We start from the raw sequence: 26,846 nt of genomic DNA, 5'->3' as shown, positions 1-26,846 counted from the left end.
GGACGGGGGTCACGTGACTTGTCTCTAGCCAATCAGAGTGCTGTATTTGTGCCTGCTGTAAACTTTTATGCTTCCTGTCAATGATAAATAAATAAAGGTACAACATTTTTGGGAGTTTTCTAGTTCTTAAATCCACAGAGACACAAAGATCAGGCCTTAAAGTAGCTCCGCCCCCAAACCCTGATTTATAACTGTTTTGACCTCTTTTCAGTCAGTTTACTCAAATACTAAAGAAATACAAAATTCACTCTAAAATATTGTGTTTGTGAGAATTTTCAACATTTTGACCGTTTGTGTAAAGTTTATGATTATACTTCCTGGTTGGACGTGAGCACAGATATGACCCAGAGGTGATGTCACAGCTGTTACCATAGCAACCAGACTGTAAACAAGAGCCAAACTCCACATAAATGACACAACAGTTCTGATCTGACACAATAAGACCATAAAACACCTTTATTTAGTCCAATCATGGTTCAAACTGTCTCTGTGTCGCACACTGATGACATCACAGAGGGATTCAGCTCCACTTCCTGTCATTTTAAACTCAGATTTTTTTACAAACTGCAACTTAACAGAAATGAAAGTATTTAGCACAGGTTCTGTCCTCCAAACTAAGTCATATTCGAAAAGTTACTGCGTCATCACTTCAATAATGTCTTTTGTTTGTGATTTAAAGACATATTTGTGTTTTTATCTGGTTTATTTGTAAGTTAAGCGTCCTGTGCAGCACAAGTAAAGGTGTACTCCGTCTCCGCCTCGTCACCTGAAACAGCACAAGTACAGGGATTATGGCTTGTACCTGATGGAAAGTATTGAAAGTATTGCAGTATTGAGGTACTTGGCTGGTAGTAGTCGTAGATTTTGACCACGGCGGGTTTGAGGTTCTCGACCACAGTTTCTTGTGTCAGACTCAGAGGAATCGCCCACCTTCCTTTGAACAGCTGTCGGGACAAAGTGAAGCAGGTACAAAACCAGGACTAAAACAGTCCCTGTTCGTCCCAGAACAGGGACTTAAAAGCATGTACTGTAGTACTAATACTATAGTACTAATACTATAGTACTAATACTGTAGTACTAATACTGTAGTACTAATATTATAGTACTAATACTGTAGTACTAATATGTAGTACTAATACTGTAGTACTAATACTATAGTACTAATACTGTAGTACTAATATACTAATAGGTAATATTCATATTCATAACTCAGGTAATATTCATATTCATAACTTGTGATACTGTGATACGTGTGGCCTTGACTCATAGAACCCTGGTTACTGTGGTGACTCACCTCGCGGATGTAGATGAGAACATGGCCGCCGCTCTCCTCCACGCGGTCAAGTCGAGTGTCACGCTGCAGCTGAGACACAACACGCATGACGTCACTTCACAGTACTATTACTCGAGCAGAAGTATTTAGGGAAACTACTACTCAAGTAAGAGAGTTCGATAGTACTCGAGTACGAGGGAAAGTGTGGAAATTACTCACATCCTTGAGAGAAGCCACAAATCCAGAGAGCATCTTCACGTCCAGGATCACCATGTTTGTGCTGTTCTGCTCCCCAAAGTACCTGCAGCAGAGTCATGTCAACGTGTACTCCGTGTACTCCATGTACTCCATGTACTCCATGTACTCCATGTACTCCATGTACTCCATGTACTCCATGTACTCCATGTACTCCATGTACAGGGGACTCTTTTATTATTAGGCCCGAGCGCCACAAGCTGGCGAGAGGCCTATTAATCTCGTAAGGCCGTGCGAAGCACGGCTGCGAAAGCGCTCGCCCACTTCCAAACACTCACTAACGCACTCCTCCACTCATGCACGCCCCGTGCATACTAATTAGTTGTAGGAAAATGGAACATTACCGTTGTAAACGGGCGAAGCCCGTGCAAAAGTTCGCACTAAACGAGCACTTTACATTGGGATGACGACCGCTTCGCGGTCGTCATCCCCATATAAAGCACTCATTTGCGCTAAGTACCTCACGAATACGTTCCCCATCTCTTGCATGTTCCGTGCATATAAGCATGTAATGCAAAAATTGAACATTATTACTGTATAGAGGGCCAAAAACACAAAGTGGGCGGAGCCCACTCAAAATTATCGAAAGTACCCGTCAGTGACCAGGGACCCACACCATGAGGTAGGAAAGCGCGAGCGCTTTCCGAAAATGTATAGTTTATGATATTTGAAAAATGGGAAACATTGTTTTCGCATCGGAATATTATTCTTTCTTTCTTTCTTCTTCTTCTCGGGACCAACCCCCCTATTTTTCACCCAGTGAACATTGACGAAAAGTCACAAAAATTTGCACACCTCTAAAAATCGTGCCTCTCTACATTCTGGCTATTTCCCTTTTCTAAAATAAAAAAAATTGGCGCGTCAGCGCCACCAAATGTACCAAAAATGCATTGAGAGATGGGAAATGACCCAAAAAAAATCTGATCGTAGAATCATGAAATTTGGCGCAGAGGTAGATGGTGACAAGAGAAGTAAAAAATATTATTACGGCAACGCCGTCCCCCGAACCAAATGTCGGCCATATTGCTTCAAAAATGGCTAAACATGACTTCGGAGTTTTTCCAAACGTCGTACTTTTACGAACTCCTCCCAGGGCGTTGGCCCTAAAAAGCTGAAATTTGGTGAAAATGCTACTGAGGAGTGGGACATCAAAAGTTATCCAAATTACATTGATACCTGTCACGGTCTCTGTGCGGCAAAGCCGCAAACTTTAGCTAGAATTTCAGAAATCTCCCAAATTTAACATTTCTGCCGTTTGCGCAGATAAAGTCCGAATTGCGTCAAATTAGAATCAGTTGTTAAACTCTTTGTCCTAAACCTACTTGAAGTGAAATAAATTCATTTGGCGCCACAGCGCCCCCTACAGATTTTATATGGAGGTTAAATGTTTAGTTATGTTTAGCGTAATAAAAGGACAATTGGGGCGCGTTAGCGCCCCCTCCTCTTGCGGCGTGGCGGCGGTGTGGCGGCGGCGTGGCGAGGGCCGATCATTGCCGCTTGCGGCTATATTTACTATTATTATTACATCTAAAATACACCAGAATGCAGAAAATGATATGATTTTTGTCTAAAGCTTTCTGGTTGAGGACCCCCAGACCCCCCCAATAAACTATAGTCACTTTGAGGTTGTATTTCAGATGGTTTCCACCTTCAGAGTGGGTTGCTAGGATACACTTTCTCATGTTCTCCTGGTGAGTTCTTACAGCGCCTGGAGAATGAGCTGCATGGAACGACCTTCACACTCAGATATGACCTTCACCCCCAGAGTCTTGACCTCAGACCGCGTCGGGATGTTGTAGTGCGTCGAGATCTGAAAACAAAGGCCCGAGACATGGGCTTAAATCAGGACCAGGACTAAAGACAGGACCAGGACCAGGACCAGGACCAGGACTAAAGACAGGACCAGGACCAGGACCAGGACCAGGACTAAAGACAGGACCAGGACCAGGACCAGGACCAGGACTAAAGACAGGACCAGGACCAGGACCAGGACCAGGACCAGGACTAAAGACAGGACCAGGACCAGGACCAGGACCAGGACTAAGACACATGTGCAACATGTAACAATAAACTAAAAACATATTCACATTCAGTCTTCAAAACATGGGCTAATATAATGCCCAATATTTGACTCCCGCTTATCATTTTATCTACAAATATACGACATACTTCACCACAAATTGTACTTTTTGTGGAGCTGAAGGAAAGACAAGTGTTTTTTTCCCCATTATTTGTCACAGAAAAACAAACTGACATTTTTACCCGGAAATTAAAAACTGCTTATTTTTTGCTGTAAAGATGTTTTACTTTTGCTTCATTCTGGTTTCCAGCGACTGTGACTGACCTGCACAGAGACGACTGACCTGCACAGAGACGACTGACCTGCACAGAGACGACTGACCTGCACAGAGACGACTGACCTGCACAGAGGCGATTGACCTGCACAGAGGCGACTGACCTGCACAGAGGCGACTGCGACTGACCTGCACAGAGACGACTGACCTGCACAGAGACGACTGACCTGCACAGAGGCGATTGACCTGCACAAAGGCGACTGACCTGCACAGAAGCGACTGCGACTGACCTGCACAGAGACGACTGACCTGCACAGAGACGACTGACCTGCACAGAGGCGATTGACCTGCACAGAGGCGACTGACCTGCACAGAAGCGACTGCGACTGACCTGCACAGAGGCGACTGACCTGCACAGAGGCGACTGACCTGCACAGAGACGACTGACCTGCACAGAGACGACTGCGACTGACCTGCACAGAGGCGATTGACCTGCACAGAGGTGACTGACCTGCACAGAGGCGACTGACCTGCACAGAGGCGACTGCGACTGACCTGCACAGAGGCGACTGACCTGCACAGAGACGACTGACCTGCACAGAGACGACTGCGACTGACCTGCACAGAGGCGATTGACCTGCACAGAGGCGACTGACCTGCACAGAGGCGACTGCGACTGACCTGCACAGAGACGACTGACCTGCACAGAGGTGACTGCGACTGACCTGCACAGAGGCGACTGACCTGCACAGAGACGACTGCGACTGACCTGCACAGAGGCGACTGACCTGCACAGAGACGACTGCGACTGACCTGCACAGAGGCGACTGACCTGCACAGAGGCGACTGCGACTGACCTGCACAGAGGCAACTGACCTGCACAGAGGCGACTGACCTGCACAGAGGCGACTGACCTGCACAGAGACGACTGACCTGCACAGAGACGACTGCGACTGACCTGCACAGAGGCGATTGACCTGCACAGAGGCGACTGACCTGCACAGAGGCGACTGCGACTGACCTGCACAGAGGCGACTGACCTGCACAGAGACGACTGACCTGCACAGAGTCGACTGACCTGCACAGAGGCGACTGACCTGCACAGAGGCGACTGACCTGCACAGAGGCGACTGCGACTGACCTGCACAGAGGCGATTGACCTGCACAGAGGCGACTGACCTGCACAGAGGCGACTGACCTGCACAGAGGCGACTGCGACTGACCTGCACAGAGGCGATTGACCTGCACAGAGGCGACTGACCTGCACAGAGGCGACTGCGACTGACCTGCACAGAGGCGACTGACCTGCACAGAGGCGACTACGACTGACCTGCACAGAGGCAACTGACCTGCACAGAGGCGACTGACCTGCACAGAGACGACTGACCTGCACAGAGACGACTGCGACTGACCTGCACAGAGGCGATTGACCTGCACAGAGGCGACTGACCTGCACAGAGGCGACTGACCTGCACAGAGGCGACTGCGACTGACCTGCACAGAGGCGATTGACCTGCACAGAGGCGACTGACCTGCACAGAGGCGACTGCGACTGACCTGCACAGAGGCGACTGACCTGCACAGAGGCGACTGCGACTGACCTGCACAGAGGCAACTGACCTGCACAGAGGCGACTGACCTGCACAGAGACGACTGACCTGCACAGAGACGACTGCGACTGACCTGCACAGAGGCGATTGACCTGCACAGAGGCGACTGACCTGCACAGAGGCGACTGCGACTGACCTGCACAGAGACGACTGACCTGCACAGAGACGACTGCGACTGACCTGCACAGAGGCGACTGACCTGCACAGAGACGACTGACCTGCACAGAGGCGACTGACCTGCACAGAGGCGACTGACCTGCACAGAGGCGACTGCGACTGACCTGCACAGAGGCGATTGACCTGCACAGAGGCGACTGACCTGCACAGAGGCGACTGACCTGCACAGAGGCGACTGCGACTGACCTGCACAGAGGCGATTGACCTGCACAGAGGCGACTGACCTGCACAGAGGCGACTGCGACTGACCTGCACAGAGGCGACTGACCTGCATAGAGGCGACTGCGACTGACCTGCACAGAGGCGACTGCGACTGACCTGCACAGAGGCGACTGACCTGCGAAAAAACAGGAGAACCTGCACAGAGGTGACTGCGACTGACCTTCACAGAGGCGACTGACCTGCACAGAGGCGACTGACCTGCACAGAGGCGATTGACCTGCACAGAGGCGACTGACCTGCACAGAGACGACTGACCTGCACAGAGACGACTGACCTGCACAGAGACGACTGACCTGCACAGAGGCGACTGACCTGCACAGAGACGACTGACCTGCACAGAGACGACTGACCTGCACAGAGGCGACTGACCTGCACAGAGACGACTGACCTGCAGAGAGACGACTGACCTGCACAGAGGCGACTGACCTGCACAGAGACGACTGACCTGCACAGAGGCGATTGACCTGCACAGAGACGACTGACCTGCAGAGAGACGACTGACCTGCACAGAGACGACTGACCTGCACAGAGGCGATTGACCTGCACAGAGGCGACTGACCTGCACAGAGACGACTGACCTGCACAGAGACGACTGACCTGCACAGAGGCGACTGACCTGCACAGAGGCGATTGACCTGCACAGAGGCGACTGACCTGCACAGAAGCGACTGCGACTGACCTGCACAGAGGCGACTGACCTGCACAGAGGCGACTGACCTGCACAGAGACGACTGACCTGCACAGAGACGACTGCGACTGACCTGCACAGAGGCGACTGACCTGCACAGAGGCGACTGACCTGCACAGAGGCGACTGCGACTGACCTGCACAGAGGCGACTGACCTGCACAGAGGTGACTGACCTGCACAGAGGCGCAGGCGCTGCCCGTCACCTCCAGGCCGTACTGCCCTGTGGCGCCTCCCAGTGGACGCTCCTGGTACAGCAGCTTGTTGCTCTGGTCCACGGTGAAGGACAAAGGCTGGACTGTGGGACGGGTCAGATCCTGGACCAGGACCGAGCTAGAGCCGCCCGGACTGAACACCAGAGTGGAGTAAAGGGACAGAGCCTGCAGCGCCACCACCGTGTCCTGAGGGGAATTACACGCTCAAGTAATCACTTCTGAAACAAGTGATCAGAGTAACAATTTACCTGAGTAGACTGGGTTCAGTAGTAGTAGTAGTAGTAGTAGTAGTAGTAGTAGTAGTAGTAGCAGTAGCAGTATTAGTAGTACCTGGGTGGACTGGAAGCCTCCGTAGGGGTTCTGTTGTCCCGTGAGCCATCGCACGATCTTGGAGGCGTGGCCCAGGTCGGTCACGCCCACAGAGGCCTGAGTCAGAGTGGACAGAAGAACGTACGAGGAGATCTCCACCGAGAGCGAGGCCGAGGAGGAGGACGCCCAGTGCATCTGACCACCTGAGGGCGCCACAGAGCGTTACTGAACACGCCGGAGCGTTACTGAACACACCGGAGCGTTACTGAACACGCCGGAGCTTTACTGAACACGCCAGAGCGTTACTGAACACGCCGGAGCGTTACTGAACACGCCGGAGCGTTACTGAACACGCCAGAGCATTACTGAACACGCCGGAGCGTTACTGAACACACCAGAGCGTTACTGAACACGCCGGAGCTTTACTGAACACGCCGGAGCGTTACTGAACACGCCGGAGCGTTACTGAACACACCAGAGCTTTACTGAACACACCAGTTCAGTGAAGCTCAGATGAACACGTGGAGCTCAGATGAACTCTCAGCATCAGAGGCTCGTCACTGAAGCGTAAAAGGGGGAGGAGCTTCACTTGCCTTGCTCGGTGGCCCTGGAGCGCAGGACGCTCAGGAGCTCGGCGCGAGTCTCGGCGTCTCCGGCCAAACTGAAGACGTACGCCATGAGCGCCGTGGTGTAGACGTTCTCCGTGTTCTGCGAGTGGTTCTTCAGACACGAGAGGCTGCGTTCCACCACCGGGTCCTGAGCGAGGAGAACCAGAGGAACCAGGAGAACCAGGAGAACCAGAAAAAACAGGAGAACCAGAAGAACCAGAAGAACCTTGAGTCAGCCATGTTCTCCTCTACGGGCGACGGAGGAAGTACTTACAGTTCTGGACGAGTTCATCTCCAGAAAAGCGGCGGTGATGTAAGCGCTGAGCGTGACGTCATCGGAAACTCCGCCCTGAAGAACACACAGGCCAATCACACGGCGGGACTATCCCGCAATGACCCGACCCGCGCCCTGAGAGGGGCTGTGCCCGTTGTATACCGCCCGTGGAACCTCCAGGCTCAGAGACTAAATCAGGACTAAACCAGGACTAAACCAGGACTAAACCAGGACTAAACCAGGACTAAACCAGGGCTAAACCAGGACTAAACCAGGACTAAACCAGGTCTAAACCAGGACTAAACCAGGACTAAACCAGGACTAAACCAGGACTAAACCAGGACTAAACCAGGTCTAAACCAGGTCTAAACCAGGTCTAAACCAGGTCTAAACCAGGACTAAACCAGGACTAAACCAGGTCTAAACCAGGCCTCACCTTCATCCTGTTGTTGAAGAGTTTCCCTGACGACCGGAAACACCCGTCGTCCTTCTGCATCCTCTGGAGCCACCCCCTGGACATGTGCAGCGTGATCGGATCGATGAAGACAAACGCCTGGGCCTTAGCGAAGCAGCGAACCACAAACGCCGTCAGCCTGATGCAAATGAGTATTCATACTTCATATTTGTACTTCATACTTCATATTTATACTTCATACTTCATATTTATACTTCATATTTACATTTATACTTCATATTTACACTTCATACTTCATATTTATGTTCATACTTCATATTTACATTTATACTTCATATTTACATTCATACTTAATATTTATGTTCATACTTCATATTTACATTTATACTTCATATTCATATTTACATTCATACTTAATATTTATGTTCATACTTCATATTTACATTTATACTTCATATTTACACTTCATACTTCATATTTATGTTCATACTTCATATTTACATTTATACTTCATATTTACATTCATACTTAATATTTATGTTCATACTTCATATTTACATTCATACTTAATATTTATGTTCATACTTCATATTTACATTAATACTTAATATTTACATTCATACTTCATATTTACGTTCATACGTCATATTTACACGTGTTTATTTGGAGGAGTTTGATGTAAATGAATAAAAGAACATTCTAGACCATGTGTTTCCTTGTCCTCGGCCGAAGGCGCTGTAGCCGCCATCGCTGTGCTTGTAGTTCAGCTGCCTCTGGTATCCTGCAGAAAACAAACCAGTCACTCCTCTGGTATCCTGCAGAAAACAAACCAGTCACTCCTCTGGTATCCTGCAGAAAACAAACCAGTCACTCCTCTGGTATCCTGCATAACACAATCTGTCACTCCTCTGGTATCCTGCATAACACAATCTGTCACTCCTCTGGTATCCTGCAGAAAACAAACCAGTCACTCCTCTGGTATCCTGCAGAAAACAAACCAGTAACTCCTCTGGTATCCTGCATAACACAATCTGTCACTCCTCTGGTATCCTGCAGAAAACAAACCTGTCACTCCTCTGGTATCCTGCAGAAAACAAACCTGTCACTCCTCTGGTATCCTGCATAACACAATCTGTCACTCCTCTGGTATCCTGCATAACACAATCTGTCACTCCTCTGGTATCCTGCATAACACAATCTGTCACTCCGCTGGTGTCCTGCATAACACAATCTGTCACTCCGCTGGTGTCCTGCAGAAAACAAACCAGTCACTCCTCTGGTATCCTGCATAACACAAACCAGTAACTCCTCTGGTATCCTTCAGAAAACAAACCAGTCACTCCTCTGGTATCCTGCATAACACAATCTGTCACTCCTCTGGTATCCTGCATAACACAATCTGTCACTCCTCTGGTATCCTGCATAATACAAATCAGTCACTCTTCTGCTCCACGGTGCCCCCTCTGTACATCTCACGTCTCTACATGCCATGACCTCAAGATCCTCATCATCTGCTCGTTAATTCTCCTCTGGCTCGCAAATTTTACATTTTTGTCCAATTTTCCCACATATTTTGCCCAAATTCTCCACCAATTCCTTCCCCCAATTTCAATTTTCTACTTGTTTTCCACAAGTTTCCCTCAATTTTCCCATCAAATTTCCATATTTTTTCCACTTATTTTTCAATTTTTTTTAAAAAAACATTCATAAAATGTTCCATCAAGTTTTCCAAAAATTGTCCTACAATTTTTTACACACATTTTCCCCCAATTCTCAACCAATTCCTTACTCTAATTTTGTACTTATTTTCCACCCATTTTTGTCATATTGTCTAAAAATTTCCCCACATTTGTTCCAAACAATAAATCAGAAAATAAAAATGTATCGGTCGCATCTGTTTTAATTTCCCCCCCCCAGTTCTTCCATCAATTTTCTACTCATTTTTCACCAGTTTCCCTCAATTTTCTCCCAAATCTCCACCAATGTTTAACAATTTTTTCCCCAAATTGTCCCATAATTTTCCCCCCATTTCTCGACCAATTGCTTCCACCAAAATTTCACTTGTTTTCCACCAGTTTCCCTACATTTTTCCACCAGATTTCCATAAATTCCTCTTCTTTTCCCCCCAATTCCCCACGGATTCTCCCCAATTTTTTCCTCAAGTTTTCCATAAATTGTCCTACAATTTTCCACCAATGCTTCCCCAATTCTTAACAAATTCCTTCCCCCAATTTTATACTTATTTTCCACCCGTTTTTGTCAAATTTTCAACCAACTTTCCCACATTTCCCCCCCTTTGTCTCGGTCACATCTCTTTAAATTTTCCCCCAGTTCTTCCACCAATGTTCTACTTGTTTTCCACCAGTTCCAAATTTTTCCCCAAAATTGTCCCATAATTTCCCCAAATTTTTCAACCAATTCTCAACCAATTCCTTCCACCAATATTGTACTTGTTTTCCACCAGTTTCCCTAAAATTTTTCACCAGATTTCCACAAATTCCACTTATTTTCTCCCAATTTCCCAACGATTCTCGACCAATTTTTCCTCAAGTTTTCCATTAATTGTCCTATAATTTTCCACCAACGTTTCCCTAATTCTCAACCAATCCCTTCCAATTTTCTAGTTGTTTTCAACAAGTTTCCGTCAATTTTCCCACCAAATTTCCATAATTTTTCCACTTATTTTTCACCAATTCTACACCATTTTTTTAAACACATTTTCCCTCAAGTTTTTCATAGATTTTTCATATTTTTTTTCCAAAATCTTCCCATAATTCCTCAAATTTTCCCACCAATTCTTAACAATTCCTTCCTTATTTTTCCACCAGTTTCCCTAAATTTTCTCACCAAATTTCCACAAATTTTCCCCTTCTTTCCCCCCCAATTCCCAACGATTCTCCACCAATTTTTCCTCAAGTTTTCCATCAATTTCCCCCAAAAAAACATTTTCTACCAACATTATGAAGTGTGTGCCTCTGGTCCTCTTTGGCCTGAGGCAGATGTTCTCACCGCTGCTGAGGAACTTGAGCGCTCGGTCCATCACGTCGGGGCTGAGCTGCCGAGTGTCTTTGAGATACTGGAGGATGTAGATGTTTGGAGCGAGCAGCGCGATGTTCTGCTCTCCACAGCCGTACGGCATCTTCAGCAGGCCGTCCAGGTTCTTCATGGCACGGCCCAAAATGTCCCCTGAGACACACGAGTCCAGGTTCATTTCACGGGACGTTTAAGACGCCACGAGGAGACGTTTAAACTCCAGAGGTCAAAGGTTTCACACAGCCACGTTTCCACTGGTTCACTTTGTCCAGTCCTAAAGTCTGTCTCTGTCTTAAGTCTCTGGTCTGGGCCGTGTCTTGGATCCAAAGTGGCCCCTGAGAGGTTCTGGCTCCCAAAGCGCTCTGGCTCTGGGGCTCCAGGTGGACTTTACCTCAGGGGGAGGAGCTTCACAGCACAGCCAGATGATTGGACGAGAGAGAGAACGCAGACTCCAAAACAAGAGGCAAAAAGCAGAGAAACACTAAAGAATCATTTGTCTCTAAAACTCTGACTCGATCTCGTGCTAAAGCGCCGCGTTTCCACTGATGCTAACGACTACGTGGAGCCTTAGCAACGCAAAGCTAGCAAAGCACGTTAGCAACAGCTGTTTCCTGTTTATCGCCGCACGACACTCGCTTTGTCAAGAGCCAGAATAGGATATTTCCAGGTCATAATGCGTCTGACATTAGCATTAGCATTAGTGTGACATAAAGAGAGGTTCAAACCAGGACTAAACTAGGGCTAAACCAGGACTAAACCAGGGCTAAATCAGGGATAAACCAGGACTAAACCAGGGCTAAACCAGGACCAAACCAGGACTAAACCAGGACTAAAACCAGGACTAAACCAGAGATTCAACAGGGCTAAAACAGGAATAAACCAGGATTAAACCAGGACCAAACCAGGACTAAATCAGGGCTAAACCAGGACTAAACCAGGGCTAAACCAGGACTAAATCAGGGCTAAACCAGGACTAAACCAGGCCTAAACCAGGACTAAACCAGGACTAAACCAGGACTAAACTAACCTTGCTGGCGTGGAGGTTTTGTAGAGAAGTCAAAGAAATGAGGCAAAACCGTTCCTGTTCACGCTAGCTTTAGCCACGCCCCTCACACACACAAACCAGGAAGTACTAAACGTCTTTCTGATGACAGTGTCTCACGATGTGGAGCCAGAACATGAGCAGGAAACACAGGCCACATGAACCTGACCGAGACCGAGACCTCCCAAACCAGACCTAAAGAACTGTGAACTTGTGCCATTTGTGACCGTTTGAATCCCGATTGACCCCCGTTTGACCCCCGCTTGACCCCTGTGGCCGAGGAGCGGAGCGGCGAGTGTTTTACCCAGGACGGACACGGACGCTCGGGCCGATCCCGGGATCACGTTGTCTGGCAGCGTCAGCTCCAGCTGCTCCTTCAGAGGTTCCCCTGGAAACAATCGCACGCGATCAACATCCTCACGAGGAATATCCAAAAGGGCTAAACCAGGACTAAATCAGGACTAAACCAGGTCTAAACCAGGTCTAAACCAGGACTAAACCAGGACTAAACCAGGACTAAATCAGGACTAAACCAGGTCTAAACCAGGACTAAACCAGGGCTAAACCAGGACTAAACCAGGTCTAAACCAAGACTAAACCAGGGCTAAACCAGGTCTAAACCAGGACTAAACCAGAGATGTTAACATACCAGACACTTACCACAGTTCTGTCTGTGCGTCATGTAGCTGAAGGTGTTAGCGTTAGCATACGTCATGTAGCTGAAGGTGTTAGCGTTAGCATACGTCATGTAGCTGAAGGTGTTAGCGTTAGCATACGTACACCTAGTCACCATGTTCTCTCATCTGTTATTATTTTAAACTGCATTTCAAGATCAAATGTCTGTTCTTGGTCTTGGGTTTTATCAAATACATTTCCACAAAAAACTTGCGACTTATACTCCAGTGAGACTTATATATTATGCATTGCGTGCGACTAATAGTCCGGAAAATACGGTAGGTAAATTAATAATAAACAGTGTAGAAAAAGCTTCAGTTGTTTCATCTGGACTCAGTTAGAAAAATTTGACGTTTCGACTCATCCAAGAGTCATTGTCAATAAGAGAATTGCCCATTGGGAGGAGCCTTCTTTAAACAGAAATGGAGGGCTAAGATTCAACCTGCCTGTAGTCTACAATGGTATTCTGAACCCCTGGAGAGGTAGAGGACCAGGACATTTAGATGCTAAGCTTTTTCTACAATGGAACACGCCTGGACGAATGAGGGATTACACCGAAATAATAATAAACAGGTAAATAAATCATTTCATATTGTAAACTTGCCATGAAATCTTTAAAAATACAGTAAATAATGTGATGTCTGCGCTAATAATCATAATATATATATATATATATATATATATATATATATATATATTTAAAAAGTAATGTGGCACCTTTAGGACAGAGGAGCCAGTTGTAGGCCTTTGATACTTGGGTTCCTTCGGCCTGAGGGGAAGAACAACATGAATTTCATCATAAATGTTTGTACTTCCTGGTGTGGTTGCCGTGGACACAGACCTCCACGCGCAGCACTTTGGTCACGACGTCGACTCGGCCTTGTTCAGGAACGCTCAGGATCTCGTTATCGCACTGAACCGCCGACGTGATTGCCTCGGCCGTCACCGTGACGTTCACGTCACCTGGAAACGGCAGAACCAGAGGCTGGAACAGGGCCAAACAGGGCTAAACCAGGACTAAACCAGGGCTAAACCATGGCTAAACCAGGGCCAAACAGGGCTAAACCAGGACTAAACCAGGGCTAAACCAGGGCTAAACCAGGGCCAAACAGGGCTAAACCAGGACTAAACCAGGGCTAAACCAGGGCTAAACCAGGGCTAAACCAGGGCTAAACCATGGCTAAACCAGGGCCAAACAGGGCTAAACCAGGACTAAACCAGGGCTAAACCAGGGCTAAACCAGGGCTAAACCAGGGCTAAACCAGGGCCAAACAGGGCTAAACCAGGACTAAACCAGGGCTAAACCAGGGCCAAACAGGGCTAAACCAGGGCCAAACAGGGCTAAACCAGGACTAAACCAGGGCTAAACCAGGACTAAACCAGGGCCAAACAGGGCTAAACCAGGACTAAACCAGGGCTAAACCATGGCTAAACCAGGGCCAAACAGGGCTAAACCAGGACTAAACCAGGGCTAAACCAGGGCTAAACCAGGGCCAAACAGGGCTAAACCAGGGCCAAACAGGGCTAAACCAGGACTAAACCAGGGCTAAACCAGGGCTAAACCAGGGCTAAACCATGGCTAAACCAGGGCCAAACAGGGCTAAACCAGGACTAAACCAGGGCTAAACCAGGGCTAAACCAGGGCTAAACCAGGGCCAAACAGGGCTAAACCAGGACTAAACCAGGGCTAAACCAGGACTAAACCAGGGCTAAACCAGGACTAAACCAGGGCCAAACAGGGCTAAACCAGGACTAAACCAGGGCTAAACCATGGCTAAACCAGGGCCAAACAGGGCTAAACCAGGACTAAACCAGGGCTAAACCAGGGCTAAACCAGGGCCAAACAGGGCTAAACCAGGGCCAAACAGGGCTAAACCAGGACTAAACCAGGGCTAAACCAGGGCTAAACCAGGGCTAAACCATGGCTAAACCAGGGCCAAACAGGGCTAAACCAGGACTAAACCAGGGCTAAACCAGGGCCAAACAGGGCTAAACCAGGGCCAAACAGGGCTAAACCAGGACTAAACCAGGGCTAAACCAGGACTAAACCAGGGCCAAACAGGGCTAAACCAGGACTAAACCAGGGCCAAACAGGGCTAAACCAGGACAAAACAGGGCTAAACCAGGGCTAAACCAGGACTAAACCAGGGCCAAACAGGGCTAAACCAGGGCCAAACAGGGCTAAACCAGGGCTAAATCAGGACTAAACCAGGGCTGAACCAGGACTAAACCAGGACAAAACAGGGCTAAACCAAGGCAAAACCAGGACTAAACCAGGGCTAAACCAGAACTAAACCAGGACTAAACCAGGACTGAACCAGGGCTGAACCAGAACTAAAACAGGGCTAAATCAGGACTAAACCAGGGCTAAACCAGGACTAAACCAGGGCTAAACCAGGACTAAACCAGGGCTAAACCAGGACTAAACCAGGGCTGAACCAGGACTAAACCAGGACTAAACCAAGTGCAGGTCCTGTTCTTTCAGCGAGAGCGCCTCCTGGTGGATAAATGTGTAGAAGTCAGTCCAGAGTGAAACACATGGAGCGAGTCAGGTTAAAACTAGTCTTAAACCAGTGAAGGTCAAATGTTCCCCAGTGCGGCTTTAAAGTGTGGTACCGAGGGCCGAGGCCAGCAGTGTCCAGCTCACGGTCTTGCGTTCGTTCCCACAGAGACACGACGTGTACTGGACCGAGGACAGAGTGGTCAGAATGAAGTCTGAGGACGGAGCAGCACGAACGTCCATCTGAGGGCGACAACGACACTTACAAACACACACACACACACATGGCCTTCTGCTGGTGCCACACGGCCTCCTGCTGGTGTCAGAGTCAGGACTAAACATGGAGCGGCCTCCTGCTGGTGCCAGAGTCAGGACTAAACATGGACCGGCCTCCTGCTGGTGCCAGAGTCAGGACTAAACATGGACCGGCCTCCTGCTGGTGCAAGAGTCAGGACTAAACATGGAGCGGCCTCCTGCTGGTGCCAGAGTCAGGACTAAACATGGACCGGCCTCCTGCTGGTGCCAGAGTCAGGACTAAACATGGAGCGGCCTCCTGCTGGTGCCAGAGTCAGGACTAAACATGGACCGGCCTCCTGCTGGTGCAAGAGTCAGGACTAAACATGGAGCGGCCTCCTCCTGGTGCCAGAGTCAGGACTAAACATGGACCGGCCTCCTGCTGGTGCAAGAGTCAGGACTAAACATGGAGCGGCCTCCTGCTGGTGCCAGAGTCAGGACTAAACATGGGCCGGCCTCCTGCTGGTGCCAGAGTCAGGACTAAACATGGACCGGCCTCCTGCTGGTGCCAGAGTCAGGACTAAACATGGAGCGGCCACAAATATTAAACTGAGTCAGAGCAGAAACTTCAGATGGACGTGATTGTAATACCTTTTTAAACCATCAGAGGGGGACAGACAGTTCTTTATGCTGAAGTACTACTACTACTACTACTACTACTACGTGAAGTACTGCTGACCATGATGCAGGAGGACAGGTAGTTGAAGACGGTGGCCTTCAGCTCGAAGCTCTCCCCTCGGATGATGGAGAAGGGCAGCATGAGCTCCAGGAAGAACGGCTGGAACACAATGAGCTCTTGCCGTGCGGCGAGGCCCATTCCCCGCTCCGGCGACAGACAGAAGGCCCCGCCCTCCCACGTGGTGATGGTGTCGGGAACGGTGAGTGGCAGCGCCACCTGGCCAGACTCTCTGCAAACACACGGCTGCTATTACTGGTACTACTACTGCTGCTACTGCTATTACTGGTACTACTACTGCTGCTACTGCTATTACTGGTACTACTACTGCTGCTACTGCTATTACTGGTACTACTACTGCTGCTACTGCTATTACTGGTACTACTACTGCTGCTACTGCTAGTACTGGTACTGCTACTGCTAGTACTGCTAGTACTGGTAGTACTACTAGTACTGGTACTGGTACTGCTAGTACTGCTAGTACTGCTAGTACTGGTACTGCTACTGCTAGTACTGCTAGTACTGCTAGTACTGGTACTGCTACTGCTAGTACTGCTAGTACTGGTACTGCTACTGCTAGTACTGCTAGTACTGCTAGTACTGCTAGTACTGCTAGTACTGCTAGTACTGGTACTGCTACTGCTAGTACTGCTAGTACTGGTGGTACTGGTACTGCTACTGCTAGTACTGGTACTGCTACTGCTAGTACTGCTAGTACTGGTACTGCTACTGCTAGTACTGCTACTGCTACTGCTACTGCTACTGCTACTACTACTACTACTACTACTACTACTACTACTACTACTACTACTACTTTGAAAAAGGTTTTAGTGCAGAACTAAGACTAAACCCTGACTAAACTAAGACTAATCCAGGACTAATCCAGGACTAAACCAGGACTAATCCAGGACTAAACCAGGACTAATCCAGGACTAAACCAGGACTAAACCAGGACTCACCCTACTTCCACCAGGTCCCAGATCCAGGTCTCGGGGAAGAAGGTTCGAACGGTCTGGATTGGAGGAGGCGGCGGGGGAGGGTGTGAAACTCTGACAGGTGATGCAAACATTATTCTATCTACAACAAACAAAACCACAACAACACGTTAAACGACACGTTTTCCCTTCATCATGACGTTTATAAAGTGTCATTTCAAATATGATTATGATCATTTAGATTAAGAGATGATCCGGCCCCATGTGACCCCGTGAAATATGAATTGAAGAAAATGCTCACTGCCGCGTCGGTTTGACTTGACATAGTCATAGTCGTGGTGCAAGTGCTGATAAAACTGGAACCCCCTGAAGTCCACACAAGACGGCGTTCGGATGAAAAGGTTGGTGGCCATTTTGAGGCCTCGATTCTGCAAAGAACCACAAGTCAGTGCAATCCCTCATTTGTCCAGCAGAGGGCCGTGGTTATAAAAGGCTTCAGGTCATTTCCAATCTGACGAAATGGTTTGCGCCGCAGCATTTTTACTGAGCTCTGATTGGTCCTGCCAAAAGGGGAGGAGAGTTCTAACGCAAATTGGGTCATTAAGGCCTATTGAAGTCCGGGCTCCTCCCCCTCTGAGAGTTTGACTGGTTTGATTTGTGCCGAGGTTTGACGAGGCTGTTGTAAATGAGGGGAGGTTGTATCTCCCTGTGGTCAAACTAGACCTGCAACAATTAATCAACTAAGGCTGAGCAGAATAATATGTCTGTTTGCTGTAACCCGACCGACCCGGTACGAAACCAGCCGACTGAAAAAAACAAATCAGCATTTTGTTGAAAAAAAGTCAAAATATTTTATTTTTCAATTTTTTCGCCGACTCACCGACCGGTCCTTGCCCAACCGCCGTGTTGAATATTTTTTATCACGTTTGGTAAAACTGTCTTTCATCCCAAAGGACTGATAACTCACTGTAACACATGTGCGTCACCACATTTAGTCCTGCACATGCGTCTGTAACGAAACAGAACCCGCATGATGTTCATGTATCGCTTTTAACAAGTTTGTTTGTCTCTGTCGGCGACACTCAAGCGTCCATAGGACATGTGTTTCTCTATCACGGTGTGAAATTTGACTTACGCAATGCATTCTGGGATTGAAACACGCCCAGCAGTAATCACAACAAACATGGCGGCGCCCGTGTCCCCCGCATGTTCCCCGCCTTCGCTTGAAGGTTGAAATATCTTAAAATTGTGAGATCTAGTCTCCCGATCGGGTTGAAGCCTCTGACCCCTGGACTGTTGAAGCTTGACCCCTGGACTGTTGAAGCATGACCCCTGGACAGTTGAAGCCCGACCCCTGGACTGTTGAAGCTTGACCCCTGGACTGTTGAAGCATGACCCCTGGACAGTTGAAGCCTGACCCCTGGACTGTTGAGGATGGGAGGGCATCTGGAGTAACTGTACCTTGAGTAAACTGTAGACATCGTCCTTGGAGTCTCTCCCGACAGGACGGACCCGACTTCTCCTGGAGCGAACTTTCACACAGCCCTGAGCGTCCTCCACCGATTCAGGGAAACGCTCGGCTTTACGGACCGGCATCAGCGAGAAGATCTGCAGAGGAGAGACCTGGTTTAGTCCTGGTGTAGTCCTGGTTTAGTCCTGGTTTAGTCCTGTTTAGTCCTGTTTAGTCCTTGTTTAGTCCTGGTTTAGTCCTGGTTTAGACCTGGTTTAGGCCTGGTTTAGACCTGGTTTAGTCTTGGTTTAGTCTTGGTTTAGTCCTGGTTTAGTCCTGGTTTAGACCTGGTTTAGACCTGGTTTAGTCCTGGTTTAGTCCTGGTTTAGACCTGGTTTAGACCTGGTTTAGTCCTAGTTTAGTCCTTGTTTAGTCCTGGTTTAGTCCTGGTTTAGTCCTGGTTTAGTCCTGGTTTAGACCTGGTTTAGACCTGGTTTAGTCCTAGTTTAGTCCTTGTTTAGTCCTGGTTTAGACCTGGTTTAGTCCTGGTTTAGACCTGGTTTAGACCTGGTTTAGTCCTAGTTTAGTCCTTGTTTAGTCCTGGTTTAGACCTTGTTTAGTCCTGGTTTAGACCTGGTTTAGTCCTGGTTTAGTCCTGGTTCAGTCCTGCTTTAGTCCTGGTTTAGTCCTGGTTTAGTCCTGGTTTAGACCTGGTTTAGTCCTAGTTTAGTCCTTGTTTAGTCCTGGTTTAGACCTTGTTTAGTCCTGGTTTAGTCCTGGTTCAGTCCTGCTTTAGTCCTGGTTTAGTCCTGGTTTACCCCGTCCGGCTCCAGTCCTCGTCCTGCTTTCAGGATGAGGACGCTCTTGTCCACAGCACTGACTCCACACAGAGACCGGGGAGCAGCCGAGACCGTCAGCGAACTGAGTTCCCCCGGGACCGAGGAGGGAGCCATGAACTGCAGCGCCACCTGGAATACACACGAGTACTACAACTATTACTGCAACACACACGAGTACTACAACTACTACTGCAACACACACGAGTACTACAACTATTACTGCAACACACACAAGTACTACAACTACTACTGCAACAAACACGAGTACTACAACTACTACTGCAACACACACGAGTACTACAACTACTACTGCAACAAACACGAGTACTACAACTACTACTGCAACACACACGAGTACTACAACTACTACTGCAACACACACGAGTACTACAACTATTACTGCAACACACACGAGTACTACAACTACTACTGCAACACACACGAGTACTACAACTACTACTGCAACACACACGAGTACTACAACTACTACTGCAACACACACGAGTACTACAACTATTACTGCAACACACACAAGTACTACAACTACTACTGCAACACACACGAGTACTACAACTACTACTGCAACACACACGAGTACTTCAACTACTACTGCAACACACACGAGTACTACAACTACTACTGCAACAAACACGAGTACTACAACTACTACTGCAACACACACGAGTACTACAACTACTACTGCAACACACACGAGTACTACAACTACTACTGCAACACACACGAGTACTTCAACTACTACTGCAACACACACGAGTACTACAACTACTACTGCAACAAACACGAGTACTACAACTACTACTGCAACACACACGAGTACTTCAACTACTACTGCAACAAACACGAGTACTACAACTACTACTGCAACACACACGAGTACTACAACTATTACTGCAACACACACGAGTACTACAACTACTACTCCAACACACACGAGTACTACAACTACTACTGCAACACACACGAGTACTACAACTACTACTGCAATACACACGAGTACTACAACTACTACTGCAACACACACGAGTACTACAACTACTACTGCAACACACACGAGTACTACAACTACTACTGCAACACACACGAGTACTACAACTACTACTGCAACACACACGAGTACTACAACTACTACTGCAACACACACGAGTACTACAACTACTACTGCAACACACACGAGTACTTCGACTACTACTGCAACACACACGAGTACTACAACTACTACAGCAACACACACGAGTACTACAACTACTACTGCAACACACACGAGTACTACAACTACTACTGCAACACACACGAGTACTACAACTACTACTGCAACACACACGAGTACTACAACTACTACTGCAACACACACGAGTACTACAACTACTACTGCAACACACACGAGTACTACAACTACTACTGCAACACACACGAGTACTACAACTACTACTGCAACACACACGAGTACTACAACTACTACTGCAACACACACGAGTACTACAACTACTACTGCAACACACACGAGTACTACAACTACTACTGCAACACACACGAGTACTACAACTACTACTGCAACACACACGAGTACTACAACTACTACTGCAACACACACGAGTACTACAACTACTACTGCAACACACACGAGTACTACAACTGCTACTGCAACACACACGAGTACTACAACTGCTACTGCAACACACACGAGTACTACAACTACTACTGCAACACACACGAGTACTACAACTACTACTGCAACACACACGAGTACTACAACTACTACTGCAACACACACGAGTACTACAACTACTACTGCAACACACACGAGTACTACAACTACTACTGCAACACACACGAGTACTTCGACTACTACTGCAACACACACGAGTACTTCGACTACTACTGCAACACACACGAGTACTACAACTACTACTGCAACACACACGAGTACTACAACTACTACTGCAACACACACGAGTACTACAACTACTACTGCAACACACACGAGTACTACAACTACTACTGCAACACACACGAGTACTACAACTACTACTGCAACACACACGAGTACTACAACTACTACTGCAACACACACGAGTACTACAACTACTACTGCAACACACACGAGTACTACAACTACTACTGCAACACACACGAGTACTACAACTACTACTGCAACACACACGAGTACTACAACTACTACTGCAACACACACGAGTACTACAACTACTACTGCAACACACACGAGTACTACAACTGCTACTGCAACACACACAAGTACTACAACTACTACTGCAACACACACGAGTACTACAACTACTATTAGAAACTTCTCCTTCCTTCTTTTCTCCTTTTCCCACCCACTCTCTCCTCCCCCTCTTCTCCTCCTCCCCCCTCTCCTCTCCTCCCCTCTCCCCCCCTCTCCTCTCCTCCTCCTCCCCTCCTCCCCTCCCCTCCTCTCCTCCCCTCCCCCCCTCCTCTCCTCCCCTCTCCCCCCCTCTCCTCTCTTCCTCCTCCCCTCTCCTCCTCCTCCCCTCCTCCCCCCTCTCCTCTCCTCCTCTCCTCTCCTCCCCTCTCCCCCCCTCTCCTCTCTTCCTCCTCCCCTCTCCTCCTCCTCCCCTCCTCCCCCCTCTCCTCTCCTCCTCTCCTCTCCTCCCCTCCTCTCCTCCCCTCCCCCCCTCCTCTCCTCCCCTCTCCCCCCTCTCCTCTCTTCCTCCTCCCCTCTCCTCCTCCTCCCCTCCTCCCCCCTCTCCTCTCCTCCTCTCCTCTCCTCCCCTCTCCCCCCTCTCCTCTCTTCCTCCTCCCCTCTCCTCCTCCTCCCCTCCTCCCCCCTCTCCTCTCCTCCTCTCCTCTCCTCCCCTCCTCTCCTCCCCTCCCCTCCCCCCCTCCTCTCCTCCCCTCTCCCCCCCTCTCCTCTCTTCCTCCTCCCCTCTCCTCCTCCTCCCCTCCTCCCCCCTCTCCTCTCCTCCTCTCCTCTCCTCCCCTCTCCCCCCTCTCCTCTCTTCCTCCTCCCCTCTCCTCCTCCTCCCCTCCTCCCCCCTCTCCTCTCCTCCTCTCCTCTCCTCCCCTCCCCTCTCCCCCCCTCTCCTCTCTTCCTCCTCCCCTCTCCTCCTCCTCCTCCCCTCCTCCCCCCTCTCCTCTCCTCCTCTCCTCTCCTCCCCTCTCCCCCCCTCTCCTCTCTTCCTCCTCCCCTCTCCTCCTCCTCCTCTCCTCCTCCCCCCCTCGTACCTCGTTGCTGAAGCACTTCTCTGTGATGAAGTCCCTGGACGTGGCGATGACCCTCTCACTGGGCAGGACGGCGTAGGCGACCAGGGTCACGTCTGGAGCCAGGTCAGGGCTGATCTCCTGGGAAAAGGTCATCTCGCCCTCCCGTGCTGAGGCGAGCAGAAAGTACAGCTGAACCAGCGCTCACACCTCCAGGTCGCACTGTCGAGACCATTAAAACCAGATCCAAACAGCAAAAGCTTCTGTCCCTCTGATCACTCGCCTCAGATCGTGCGGTTTGTTTGTCATTTAAAGGACGACGCAGCCAAACAAAGCGTGTTTTACTTAAACTCTTGATTTGGGTCTTATTGCCTAAATGTGTCCATCGTCTAATATTTCTATTGATGATTGGCCCATTTCAGGATTAGTCCGTCTGTTACTTCTACGACCACTAGTACAGTGTGTTTTGTGCCTGTAGCTCGTAGTACACACAGTACACACAGTACACACAGTACACACAGTACACACAGTACACATAGTACACACAGTACACATAGTACACATAGTACACACAGTACACACAGTACACATAGTACACACAGTACACACAGTACACATAGCACACACAGTACACATAGTACACATAGTACACATAGTACACACAGTACACATAGTACACACAGTACACACAGTACACATAGCACACATAGTACACGTGTCAGTCTCTCACTTGTGTCCATGTACTCTCTGGACTGTCCATATTTAACGATGACTCCTCTGGACAGGATCTGAGGAAGAAGAAACATTCAGATTCAGGGACAAAATGACAAAATCGTATTTTTTTGTACATGTGAGTTTCATTCACCCCCTCCGCCCCCTTCACCCCCTTCACCCCCTTCACCCCGTTCTGCCCCCTTCACCCCCTCCGCCCCCTTCACCCCCTCCGCCCCTTCACCCCATCTCCGCATTAGAACCCCCATCGTCCCTGAAAAGGCCCCGCCCGGACCTCCTCACCAGGTATATGATGGTGACCACGCCCTGGCTCTCTCCCACAAAGGTGTAGGTCAGGGTGAAGCTCTCCTTGTCCCCACAGACCAGGGGCCGGTCCAAAGCCTGGACCCCCAGAGTGCTGGTGGTCCTGGTGTGGAGCGAGGGCGGCTTGATCTCCTTCAGAACCAGGGACACTTGGGCAAAGTGCGGGGTTTGCTGAGTGTCCTTGTGCTGGTCGTACACGCTGGCCTGCAGGGGGAGCACGGACTCACTTAAGGCTTTGTCTTTAGTCACAGCCTCAAAAACAAGATTTATATATTTACTGTGTTCTGGACCTGGATATAACGTGCAACAATGAACTTTGTACTTCATTTTATAAACTGAAACAAAATACTGCACTCTTTTTTTTTTTAAACAAAATGTAAAAGAGAAAAAGGAATAAATTAATAAAAGAAAGATGTTTATATTAAAGCAAAGGACTAAACCAGGACTAAACCAGGGCTAAACCAGGAATAACCAGGACTAAACCAGGACTAAACCAGGGCTAAACCAGGAATAAACCAGGGCTAAACCAGGACTGAACCAGGACTAAATCAAGTCTAAACCAGGACAAAACCAGGACAAAACCAGGACAAAACCAGGTCTAAACCAGGACTAAACCAGGGCTAAACCAGGACTAAACCAGGACTAAACCAGGGCTAAACCAGGACTAAACCAGGGCTAAACCAGGACTAAACCAGGACTAAACCAGGGCTAAACCAGGACTAAACCAGGACAAAACCAGGTCTAAACCAGGACTAAACCAGGGCTAAACCAGGACTAAACCAGGACTAAACCAGGGCTAAACCAGGACTAAACCAGGGCTAAACCAGGACTAAACAAGGGCTAAACCAGGACTAAACCAGGGCTAAACCAGGTCTAAACCAGGACTAAACCAGGGCTAAACCAGGACTAAACCAGGGCTAAACCAGGACTGAACCAGGACTAAACAAGGGCTAAACCAGGACTAAACCAGGGCTAAACCAGGTCTAAACCAGGACTAAACCAGGGCTAAACCAGGACTGAACCAGGACTAAACCAAGTCTAAACCAGGACAAAACCAGGGCTAAACCAGGTCTAAACCAGGACTAAACCAGGGCTAAACCAGGACTAAACCAGGGCTAAACCAGGACTAAACCAGGACTAAACCAGGTCTAAACCAGGAGACTCACCCTGAGGCTGACAGAGTTTGAGTAGTTGCTGGTGTTGAACTTGAAGGTGGCGAGTCCGTCCTGGTCGGTCTTCAGAGTCTGGATCAGACTGTATGAAGGGTCCTTCAGCAGATGCACGTCAGTGTGAGCGAGCGGAGTGTCATTGTGATGCACGGCCTTCACCTGCACAACACCTTAAATGAGTCATGACAACACTTACATTTACAATGACACATCTTTAGGGAGGGTTCAGTACCTGGATGTCCAGAACGTCTCCCGGGTTGAATCTATTTGGAGGATTGACAAACTCCAATTTTCCGATCTGATACGAGATCTTGACGCGCTTCTCCTCTACGCTCTTATAATCTAGAGAAACAGAGGATTGCAATTTACATTTTGGTACAGAATAAAAGAAGTAAAGGTTTGCTGCAATAATAGTATAATAATAGAAGCAGCAGCAGCAGCTTTAAGTAACATCAGCTGCAGTAGTAGTAATAATAATATTAAAGCCGCAAGCTGCATCCAACGGCCCTCGTGGGCCGCCAGGCTTCGTACACTGCACTTTTGACTTGATAAAGATGGAGCTGATTGTGTGTATTATCTAGAACTGAACAGACGGCGACACATCGGACATGGCCAATCCAGTGCAAATGAACAAATGAAACTTTTGATTACCCGCTCATGAAGATGATTGTCACAAAATATGAAGTTGGTTGGGCAAATGCCTGAGGAGGAGTTTGTAAAAGTGTGAAGCGAAAAAATTTGGTAATTTTAGAGATTTTGCGATTTTGCCATAGGGATAAAATGGGAGGTTTCTGTCATCGCTACAGCTGCGCCGTACAAAATATGACTTCAGCCCCTTTTTTGATTAGGATGCAAAATTAGAATTTTGTGACAATGTCATGTCATTTGGAAAAAACTATATTGTCACACATACATAAACATACACACATACATAAACATACACACATATATAAACATACACACATACATAAACATACACACATACATAAACATACACACATATATAAACATACACACATACATAAACATACACACATACATAAACATACACACATATATAAACATACACACATACATAAACATACACACATACATAAACATACGCACATACATAAACATACACACATACATAAACATACGCACAAACATAAACATTCACACATACATACACACATACATAAACATAAACATACACACATACATAAAGATACACACATACATAAACATACACACATACATAAACATACACACATACATAAACATACGCACATACATAAACATACACACATACATAAACATACGCACATACACACATACACACATACATAAACATACGCACATACATAAACATACACACATACATAAACATACGCACAAACATAAACATTCACACATACATACACACATACATAAACATAAACATAAACACATACATAAACATACACACATACATAAACATAAACATACACACATACATAAACATACACACATACATAAACATACACACATACATAAACATACACACATACATAAACATACGCACATACATAAACATACACACATACATAAACATACACACATACATAAACATACACACATACATAAACATACGCACATACATAAACATACACACATACATAAACATACACACATACATAA

At 47.8% G+C, this 26,846-nt stretch overlaps 1 protein-coding gene across 1 annotated transcript in view; it reads right to left on the bottom strand.

The window, feature by feature from the left end:
- Positions 1 to 698: 698 nt before the first annotated feature.
- LOC140371348 (alpha-2-macroglobulin-like) overlaps positions 699 to 26,846 on the bottom strand; it is a 45,002-nt gene continuing 18,854 nt past the window's right edge. The window contains exons 10-35 of the mRNA XM_072458452.1: positions 25,420 to 25,529; positions 25,185 to 25,346; positions 23,998 to 24,222; positions 23,714 to 23,771; positions 23,008 to 23,153; positions 19,762 to 19,911; positions 18,955 to 19,101; positions 17,795 to 17,921; positions 17,518 to 17,635; positions 16,562 to 16,790; positions 15,705 to 15,831; positions 13,930 to 14,051; positions 13,806 to 13,857; positions 12,718 to 12,801; positions 11,348 to 11,524; positions 9,044 to 9,119; positions 8,360 to 8,516; positions 7,924 to 7,998; positions 7,635 to 7,797; positions 7,063 to 7,244; positions 6,694 to 6,918; positions 3,232 to 3,338; positions 1,493 to 1,574; positions 1,282 to 1,375; positions 842 to 934; positions 699 to 766 (exon numbers count right to left, since the gene is read on the bottom strand). Coding sequence (XP_072314553.1) covers positions 714 to 766; positions 842 to 934; positions 1,282 to 1,375; positions 1,493 to 1,574; positions 3,232 to 3,338; positions 6,694 to 6,918; positions 7,063 to 7,244; positions 7,635 to 7,797; positions 7,924 to 7,998; positions 8,360 to 8,516; positions 9,044 to 9,119; positions 11,348 to 11,524; positions 12,718 to 12,801; positions 13,806 to 13,857; positions 13,930 to 14,051; positions 15,705 to 15,831; positions 16,562 to 16,790; positions 17,518 to 17,635; positions 17,795 to 17,921; positions 18,955 to 19,101; positions 19,762 to 19,911; positions 23,008 to 23,153; positions 23,714 to 23,771; positions 23,998 to 24,222; positions 25,185 to 25,346; positions 25,420 to 25,529 — 3,341 coding nt within the window. The 3' untranslated portion in view covers positions 699 to 713. The remainder of the gene's footprint in view (positions 767 to 841; positions 935 to 1,281; positions 1,376 to 1,492; positions 1,575 to 3,231; positions 3,339 to 6,693; positions 6,919 to 7,062; positions 7,245 to 7,634; positions 7,798 to 7,923; positions 7,999 to 8,359; positions 8,517 to 9,043; positions 9,120 to 11,347; positions 11,525 to 12,717; positions 12,802 to 13,805; positions 13,858 to 13,929; positions 14,052 to 15,704; positions 15,832 to 16,561; positions 16,791 to 17,517; positions 17,636 to 17,794; positions 17,922 to 18,954; positions 19,102 to 19,761; positions 19,912 to 23,007; positions 23,154 to 23,713; positions 23,772 to 23,997; positions 24,223 to 25,184; positions 25,347 to 25,419; positions 25,530 to 26,846) is intronic.

The sequence above is a fragment of the Eucyclogobius newberryi genome, unplaced genomic scaffold, assembly GCF_026437365.1.
Source record: "Eucyclogobius newberryi isolate DKJ021-1_F unplaced genomic scaffold, fEucNew1.0.hap1 SCAF_218, whole genome shotgun sequence".
Lineage (NCBI taxonomy): Eukaryota > Metazoa > Chordata > Actinopteri > Gobiiformes > Gobiidae > Eucyclogobius > Eucyclogobius newberryi.
Note: the sequence above shows the minus strand (reverse complement) of the source record. Positions and strands in the feature narration are given on the sequence as shown.